Below are 9573 nucleotides of genomic sequence, written 5' to 3' on the forward strand. Positions count from 1 at the left end.
AGAGTGAAGACACCCGCCAAAAGGGGGGCTTTTCTACCAGGACCCAAGGCACCAGGGGCCCAGACCACAGACCTCTGAGAGACATTGGCCAGGGATGGAATCACCACTTCAGCTGTTGGCTGCTTGCCTTCCAAACTGTCAAGTACATTTTTTGCTGTCTGTACCTCTTGGAGTGGTGTTACTGCCCACACACATATCCACAAGGAGACTCAGAACTGAAATTCAGAAATCTAACTTACTGTATTTCATTTTCTATCATCGCCTATATGTGGGAACCTGTACTTTCATGATGTGGAAAGTGCGGGTGCCCAGGAGAGATACTTACCAGGTTTCGGCAAAGCTATATACACAGGATTGTGTGTAAGGGCTGGATAAGGTATGCTGACCACTCTCCTGCAGAAGTCTGATGCGGGATTTTCCTGTTAATTGTAAATCTAAATGCTGTCTTGCAGGGGAGACATATTGTAGATCCCTTTGTTTTTTCCAACAACACAAGTTATTTTTCACTTTGAAATTTAAAAATTTTATAATATGATCGCCTGGCGAAAGACTACATAACAGACAAAATATCCTTCTATTTCTGTTAAACTGCATATACACTATTGTTCCCCAGGTGGCCGACTTTAGCATACCACAGTACAATTTCATGTTAACAAAACAGTGAAAAGACAACTTTGTGAAGATCTAATTACAAAAGTAAATCAAAGAATTTACATTTAAAGAAGACTATTGACTGAAACGAATATAGTTTAAGATTACTCTGTGGCTGGTTAGGAAGTCATATATCACGTTTCCATTTGCCTGGTAGTCTCTGTTAAATATTTAACGTATATATTTAAACATTTAAAAACATTTACGTCTGAGGTTAACTGGTATCTGTGTCATTTCCTTGAAAAAGACAAGAACCAGGATCTGGGTTCTTGGTGGCTCAGTCAGTTAAGCGTCCAACTTTGGCTCCGGAAATGATCTCATGGCCTGTGGGTTTGAGCCCCACCTCAAGCTCTGTGTTGACAGCTCGGAGCCTGGATCCTGCTTCATATTCTGTGTCTTCCTCTCTCCCTGCCCCTCCTCTGCTCACATTCTCTCTCTTTCTCAAAAAATAACTATTTAAAAACATTGAAAAATATATCTTTTGTAGGTTGTGAAGTTTACACATAATTTTTTAAAAATGCAAAAATTTGTAAAATGGATTTTCACAGTTAAGAACAACAAACCCCAATAATTACACAACAGCTAACAGACAAGATGGGGTCCCTCATTCTCGGGGGGGGGGAAACTAGACTTTTAAATCAGGCTGAATGATCACGAGAAACAAAACTAGTCAGCACAGCCTGACGTGACAGGCTGTACAAAATTCAGCAATATTCGCAGAAAGACCCCTGCGACACAGCTTATCGTGTTCTTCAAGGGGCTGCCACATCCTGAAGCTGCTCAGAAAAGCGAGCTGTATCCTGCTTGTCACTCTGCTCCTGAAGTTGCAGTTTGGGACCTGAGTCTGACCGGCCTTGATAAGGGCAGAGAACTTGGAGAGTGCTTTTAGTTCGTAGCTCAAGACTGAGACACTCGGGTTTGCAAACTGTAGGGCAGTAATGCTTACCCTTGCCTCTAACCTAATCTTTGCATTCCAGGAACCAAGAATATGTAGAAACGAGCGGTTAATTTTCCATATTTTTAAATACATACCCACTTTTCCCACAAAGGGTGCTAGAGAAGAGAAGCGGTTAGAGATGCAGAAAGTAGCGGCTTCAGCCTCCTCGGCTCCCAGCAAAACTTTCTCCAGCCTTATGACATTTGGCCCTTCCCGGACACCGTAGACCGGGCTGCTGCGATGATCTCTGGGAAATATAGTTCGAAAGGAAAAGCACTGCGGTTTAGCCGAGGCACCCGTTTGCTCTCTCCTGCGCAGGCGCAATTGCGCCCGGCGGCCTGGCGGCGGAGGCGAAAAATGTCCCCAGGCTAGGTATTCCGCTGGTCTCCAGTGCGGTCGGCCGCTTGGAGTCCCCGTCGCGGCGGGCTCAGGTAGTGGCTGCCGGTGAGAACCGGCTCGGGGTGTACAGCTCCTGAGGCGGGTCCAGGGCAGAGGGCCGGTCGCGGCGCGAGTCTCAGCCGAGTCCCGGCTCCGGGCGTCCGAGCCGCGGCGGCCTCAGCAGGTGAACGCGGCCGGGGTAGGAGGCGTTGCCCGGACAGGTCTCCACTCCCGCGTCCTCCCACCCCGGGAAACCGGAGCTGTCACCGCCTGAGCTCCAGGCTCGGGCACGGCTCCTGGAGAAATAGCCCCAGAACCGAGATTGCGAGAAGCTATGCCCTGTTGCAGGGTCCATGAATCCTGGGGCTGTTTTTTGCTGGTAGCGTTTGTCGCTTTCTCCCCGCCCCCATCTCACTCCGAGTTTAAACTTTATTTTGTGTTCATCAGTTTTTGCCATCTTTGCTTGTTCGGTACTTTTCCCAGAGGGAATTCTCGGATGATTTGTCTGTTCTCTTTATTGTTGTTGTTTAGATTAATTTTGTCCTTTTGCTGAGTTCCTTCCCTTTTCTCTAAATGTTAAGTTCATTTCTAGCCAGTGTTGCTCTTTCTTTCGAGGCTTGTGGTGTTTCGAGCCAGGAGAGGAAGGTGGATGGGTAATGTTTTCATTTATATTTAAGGAGGTTTGATAATTCTTCATGAAGGAAGCACAATTCCCAAGAGGAAGAGAAGAGAGGGCCATTTTTTGGTTGGCTCTTCCCGAAAAGGACTCCAATTTCCTTGACATGTTATGTGAAGAATCATTTTAACTATCATGTTATTGTACTTTGTTGTTATGCATGATGTATAATTGCATGTTACATTAGGTACAATATATTTATTACAATTACATTATTATAGTACAGCCCAAAATATTTAAATGCAGATGTGTGGAATATTTGTGTTATTTCTCATTAATGGAACAGCTCTGGGAGCCCAGCACGAATGCCCTTTACTCTGTTCATGTACATCAGTTGGTTCTAATCCGTTAGTTTGATTTCTCCTTATTTAGAAACCACTAGCTGAAAGGCAGCAGGCCCAGTAACCGGAAGTATGCTTGCTGCCCCCTCCTGGTTTTGGTGGCCATGCCCACGGACCCCACAGACCTTCTGACTCAGGAATGCCTGGGCTACCTTGTTCCCTCTGACTTCTCTCTGCAGGGTGCTCATTGTGTGGAGATTTCTAATTTAGTCAGGCACAAGGAGGGTGGGAGTACAGACAGGACGGAGAGACCTCACTGTTTCTTTCTCTGTTTCAGGTGCCTTCTTTGGGACTGTCGGCAGGGAGGGAGAAATGGCCACAAGGTTGCTGCCAGCCCAGGCTCCGGTGAGTGGAGGCTTTTTTTCTTGAACTGCCTTCCTGGCTCAGAGGTCCTGATCACAATCACGCGTAAGCCATTGTTGAGGTTTACAAGGCAGCGAAGCCCACGGAAGGCCTGGTAGGGGAACTTTGGATGGAAAGTGTTTTTCTAGTGTCAGCGCCAGTCTCATTGTGAATTCCCCACTCCACCGTTTCATTGGTTAGGTGGTGCCCCCAGGCCCAAGCCAGTGCCCCACACAGAGGTCTGTGAGGGATCTAGGTATGTTTTTTCCCTATGAAGGGCGGAAACTTGGGGAAGTCAGATAATTCTTTCTATAGCATTAGGAATTTAAAGAGAAAATGTATGGGCTCTACCCTCAAGGCACTGAGGGCCAATCAACTACAGTAGTCCGGGGTCCAGGTGATTTTCTAAGAAGTTCCAAGAAAGAAGACCTCTGAATCAGCAAGTGTGGTCACAGATACGTCCTAGTACTGTTGACTCTCGAGCAATGCAGGGGTTTAAGTATTGCCTTGACCCAGCCCATCCTGAAGGAGTCGCTGAAATGTCTTGATCGTGTTTCAAGAAAGTATGCAAGGACAGACACACAACACAGTGCATGAGTGACACAGCAGGAAAGTTTATGAAAGTGAAAAGTATACTCACAAGTTAAGAGCAGGCAATCTCAAGAGAGAGCTTTGCATCCTGGGTTTTTATCTTTTAAAAAAATTTTTTTAAAACTTTTATTCATTTTTGAGAGACAAAGAGAGAGCATGAATGGGGAGGGGGCAGAGAAAGATGGAGACACAGAATCTGAAGCAGGCTTCAGGCTCTGAGCTGTCAGAACAGAGCGCGAACCCACAAGTGGTGAGATCATGACCTGAGCAAAGTCGGACTCTTAACCGGCCAAGCCACCCAGATGCCCCTGGGTTTCTATCTTTTATTTATAGTTTTTAACTAGGGATATTCTACTTGGGACAGGAATGCAGGGTTTCAAGCTTTTTCTTCCTAATTTGCTCAGGGGTTTCCTGTCCTGGCATCCTTTATCTTCTTGGGCCTGTCTGACTTCATCTGGCTTCTTGTGGAGTACCGCCAGGACAGGCCTCTGACTTTCCTGATAGCTGGCCATGACTTCCTCGTTGCTGGCCTCCTGGTATCCGATAGGACCTAACTAGCTGCCTACTCTAACATAAGGGCTCAGGCTCTGACCCTTCCTGCGTCCCCAGGCCCCCAGAAATCTACATATAACTTTTACTTTAAGTTTTTATTTAAATTTTATTTAGTTAACCTGTAGTGTAATATAGGTTTCATGAGTAGAATTTAGTGATTCATCATTGACATAAAACACCCAGCGCTCATCGCAGGTTCCCTCCTATTGCCTATGCCCCGTCGCCCACTTAGCCCATCCCCTGCCCACCTCCTCCATCCACCCTCAGTGAGTGCTCTAGAGTTAAGAGTGTCTTATGGTTTGCCTCCCTCTCTTTTTTTTTCCCCCTTCCCCCGTGTTCATCGGTCTTGTTTCCTAAATTCCACATATGAGTGAAATCATAATGTTGTTTGTCTTTCTCTGACTGACTTATTTCCCTTGCATTATACACTCTAATTCCATCCATGTTGTTGCAAATGGGAAATTCACATATAACTTTTAACTCCTCCAAAAACTTTAACTACTAATAGCCTACCTATTATTGGCTGGAAGCCTTGCCAATAATGGTTGATTAGCACATATTTTATATGGTGTATGTATTATATGCTGTAGTCTGGGAGAGCGTGAGTGAGGGAGGGGCAGAGAGAGAGGGGGAGAGTCCCAAGCAGGCTCTGCACTGACCGTGCCCGACACCAGGCTCGAATTCACGAACCGTGAGATCATGAGCTGTTGAAAAGACTTACGGTAGTGCTGCCGTCCACAGTTTCCCTTGCTGCGGTTTCAGCCACAAGATGACTTGCCTTTGGACACATCACCCCAAGGTCAGAGTCGGTAGTAGCTGTGCAATGCATCGCAAAGCACAAAGCCTGCACCATACTCAACTCATCTCATGTGGGCATTTTATCCTCCGGTGTTGTAACCAGACCACTGTGAGTTCGCTCCCGGGCGAGTCACAGATAGAAGCTACACCAGGTGAGATGTGGCACGAAGGACACTTTATTTGCAGCAAGTAAGGAGACCACAGAGAATAACTTCCAGAGGCGTGACTCCCCAAGCCAGGGTGCACTGGTTCCTTTCATTGAGGGCTGAGGTGAATATTTAAAAAGAGGATTCTTGTCGGGGCACGTAGAGGTGTGTAGAGGCGGGCACAGGGTGAAGCCTGCACCATAAGGAAACAGGCCTGTGCACACATTGTTTGTTATGCAAATGAGGCGGGAGAGTGTACTATTCTAATGAGGTGACGGTAATTGTCTGTCATTCTGGAGGACACCCCATAGTTTGTCCGTGCAGGCATGAGTGAGGGGCTTAAGCTCAGACTGGCCTGGGAGGTCTGGGCCGGCCGGACAGTCTTGTAGGGCGGTCGCTATTGCTGGAGGGGCGGTTTTGCTTGCCATTTGCCTGAGTTAAGAGAGAAGCTGGAAGGAGTTTAAGGAAAAATGTGGGACCGAGGTCAGTGAGTTTAAGCAGGTGGGCACTAAAGGCCAGGTCTTGGGGTCTAGCCAGTGACAGTATCATTACGAGCAGAAGAAGGGTCCATACGGGACAGTAAGATGTTTTGAGAGGGCGAGTGTACGTTCACATAGCTTTTGCTACAGGATATTGTTATAATTGTTCTATTTTATCGTTAGCTACTGTGATCTCTTACTGTGCCGAATTTATGAATTAAACTTATCATAGGTTTGTATTTACAGGGGAAAAACAGCGTACACAGGGCACGGCACTATCCAAGTTTTAGGCACCCCCTGGGGGTCTTAGAACATATGCCTCCTGGAGAAGTGGGCACCGGCACGTGTAAAAGGATGAGGAAGAAACTCAGAAAAAAAGCAGAGGAGGTAGTGAGAATCTTCTCCCTTATTTTCAGTAGCTTCTTATTTCTAATTTGTGTTTGCCTTTACAGGTCAGAGAATATCTGACCTTGTGACCGCCTTTCTGGGTTTGAGGGATGGTCGAGAGAAAGCAAGCTGTGACCGGACATTTCTACCTCTAGAAATGTGTCCTAAGGAAGTATGTTTTGTACACTTTTCCAGTAGTCCAGCATTCTGAGAGTGACAACGTGAAACAACGTAAATAACTACTAGTAGATTAGTTAAGCAAACCAATTCATCTATACAAGTAAAAAATGTTGAGTGGGATACAGTTATATCTGTATAATACTTCATTGTTGTTTAAACCTAGAGCCATCTTAACAAGTAAAAAGTTCTGAGAGACATACATACATATATACAGAAAGAAGTTAGCAACTCTTGTCTGTGGTAGGAGAAAGTTGGATAAACATTTCTTTTCCTTTTGCTTATTGACCTTTTCTAATTCACTTTTTTAAAAAGGATGTTTTTAAAGTTATTTTGAGAAAGAGAGTGAGTGGGGGAGGGGCAGAGAGAGAAGGAGAGACAGACTCCCAAGTAGGCCCCACGCTGTCAACCCAAAGTCCATTGTGGGGCTCCAACCCATGAACTGTGAGATCATGACGTGAGCCAGAGCCAGGAGTCGGACACTTAACCGACTGAGCCATGCAGGCTCCCCTCCGCCTCCAACAAAAGATTTTTTAATAGGAAAAGAAAGGGGTATAAGAGAGGTGACTTGCAGGGCGGCAAGAAAAAAGGTAGAAGAACAATGGCTTCCACTTCCAGGGCAGAGAGGGGGTGTCCCACCCACAACCTTCTCACCTGGCTCTTGTTGAAAGGTCCTGCGGCCCCCCACCCTGGGCCCTCTCCTGACAAAGCCATGCCTGTGAATGTCCGTGTCCTTTGGCCCAGGACACAGAGAAGCCCAAGGTGAGGACAGAATCTGGGCTCCCCTGTTCCTCCCTGAGTGAGCTGCTGGGGCTTCTTTCTAATGTCTGAGTCCCAGGTCTCAGCTGGAAAATGGGCGTTCGGTATCGGTGATCGCACACGTCCACGTCCCAAGTCCTGTGTTTCTGCTGTTGTGATTTAGTGGAATGATTTCAAGTGCTTCTCCCGTTCGGCCGCTGTGCCTCACCTTCCTGGGGGCACAGTGCATCCTTCCCAGCAGGTATGTAATAGGCATGTGCTCAGTCACATGAGGTGGCCGAGGACTCGGCTCCACATGCTTAGGACCTGCGTGCTGACCTGGCCGCTCAGTCATCCCTTTGGGACGATGGTCCCGGGTGAGCAGGAGTGGGTTTGTCATTGCAGGTGACCGTGACGTTCAGGGACGTGGCAGTGTTCTTCAGCCGGGACGAGTGGCTGCGCCTGGACTCTGCGCAGAGAACCCTGTACCGGGAGGTGATGCTGGAGAACTACGGCACCCTGGTCTCCCTGGGTAAGGACGTCCCCTGGTGACGTAGAACCTGCTGGGGGGGAGCATCTGGGCACCCTCCCCGAGGAGGACACTTGGAGGGTGTGGCCAGGTTCAGCCGGAGGTAGCTGTCCCCCGCCACTGTCAGCCAAGCTCTCGGTTTGGTAGAGTCGGTCACGGGCATTCTTTGTGTGCCTTTGCGGTTCTTTCACCCCAGACTCTGTCCCCCTGGATCTCCCAGGAGGTGCCCGTGTAGAGGAGTGCCAGTGCCCTGCCGTCCTCTGCGACAGGAATTTAAGGCCCTCTCAGAACCACTGTACCCTGCCGTGGAGCCCCAGGGCTGGTTGTGGGTGTCAGGATGGCTGCTCACGCCTGCACCCCGGACTCATTCTCTTCTCCTTGCTCACGAACAGGAATTCTGTTTTCCAAACCAAAGGTTATCTTCCGGTTACAGCAAGGGGAAGACCCCTGGATGGTGGAAAATGGAGTTTCTCAAGGCCCCTGCGGAGGTGAGTGACATGATTGGGAAATGGGCATAGCATTTTCTTACCGCCATAGCATTTTCTTACCGGCATAGCATTTTCTTACCGCCTGGGTGCTGCCGGTCAGCGCAGAGCCCATGCTCAGGAGACACTGACCAGGGTCCTCCTGGGTGTGCCAGGCCACGTGGGACATGCTGGGAAGGGCGTGGCCTCTCTCCCTCCACCTTTTTGAGTCCTTGATTTGAAGGTTCGGAGGGAGAGTCGAATTCTCCCAGGAGGGCCCCACTTGTATCAGTCATCATTTGTGATTAAAAAGAAAAATGTTTTTTTGTTTATTCATTTTTTTGAGAGAGAGACCGACAGAGCCACCCAGGCGCCCCTGGACTGATTATTTTCTTAAATTATCTTCTCTTTGTGATTTGAACAAATCTTCTGTCACTACAATATATCCCTCATTGCTCCATCTTGCATTTTTGTTTGACTTTTTTTGATCTGCAACTTATGTATGGTTCAGCTAAAAAGAGAAAGCAGATGTACGTGTATTTAGGTACTACATGAGAGAGAGAAAAATCAAATATAGGCAGAAGGTTTGCAGATACTCAATATGGCATTCTCCTAAATCTTTTGTGGGGAAATATTCAAAATACTACGTTCCAGCCCCGCTTGCCAGGACATACCTCTCAGTCTCTAAAACACTATGGTTTGCTGGGTCTATAAACTCTTACTTGCTTTTCTGCTTTGTCTTTGTTTTGGTTTTTGTTGTTCTTAGGAGGTGGATTCTGCTTTGTTTTATTTTGTTTTGTTGGCCTTTGATTTCTTTTGTTCTGTTTTGTCTTTGGTTCCAGCACCAGAGGGTGGGTCTCTCCTTTGCTCTGCTATTTGTGCAGGGTTTATTTCTCTCAGGGGCAGGGCTCAGTCCTGTGTTTGCATTCATGAGCCTTGTCTTCCCGATTTTTCCCTTTGGTTTGACTAGACTATTTTCGTGAATAATGTTTTTAGAAAGGTTCGTGTGTGCTGTATTTGTGCATGTCTAGTATCAGTCCTCTGATCTCTCCTGTGAGAATTATAGGTGTGGAATTCTGGCATCAATTTTCTTCCCTTCATGCTTTGCTCTCGTGTCGAGCATTGAGAGTTATTGATAAAAAGTCCTCTGTTAGTTTCTTTTCCCCCTATATTCTGTGTAGAAAGCCATTTTATCCCTTTTTTGGGGGTCTTCTGTCTAGAATATTATGGGTTATTCTCCTTATTTTTAGAATTCATAAGATTCATTAGGTTGTATCAAGGAGTTTTGTTTTAATATTGTTATTTGGCTTCACAGGGCCCTTTGCTTTGAAGGGCCAAGTCTTTTTTTTTTTTTTTTTTCCTTTAGGAATTTTTTTTTCTTTTTACC

General features: G+C 46.9%; 1 protein-coding gene across 2 annotated transcripts in view; it reads left to right on the forward strand.

Moving 5' to 3' along the window:
* Positions 1 to 1924: 1924 nt before the first annotated feature.
* ZNF879 (zinc finger protein 879) overlaps positions 1925 to 9573 on the forward strand; it is a 30985-nt gene continuing 23336 nt past the window's right edge. For both annotated transcript variants that reach the window (XR_013330764.1, XM_077746249.1), the window contains exons 1-4: positions 1925 to 2019; positions 3261 to 3328; positions 7599 to 7725; positions 8115 to 8210. Coding sequence is in view for 1 of the 2 variants with exons in the window: in XM_077746249.1 (XP_077602375.1) it covers positions 3296 to 3328; positions 7599 to 7725; positions 8115 to 8210 (256 nt within the window). In the remaining variant the exon portion in view is untranslated. The remainder of the gene's footprint in view (positions 2020 to 3260; positions 3329 to 7598; positions 7726 to 8114; positions 8211 to 9573) is intronic.

Source organism: Crocuta crocuta, unplaced genomic scaffold, assembly GCF_008692635.1.
Source record: "Crocuta crocuta isolate KB4526 unplaced genomic scaffold, BGI_CrCroc_1.0 scaffold218, whole genome shotgun sequence".
NCBI classification, from domain to species: Eukaryota; Metazoa; Chordata; class Mammalia; order Carnivora; family Hyaenidae; genus Crocuta; species Crocuta crocuta.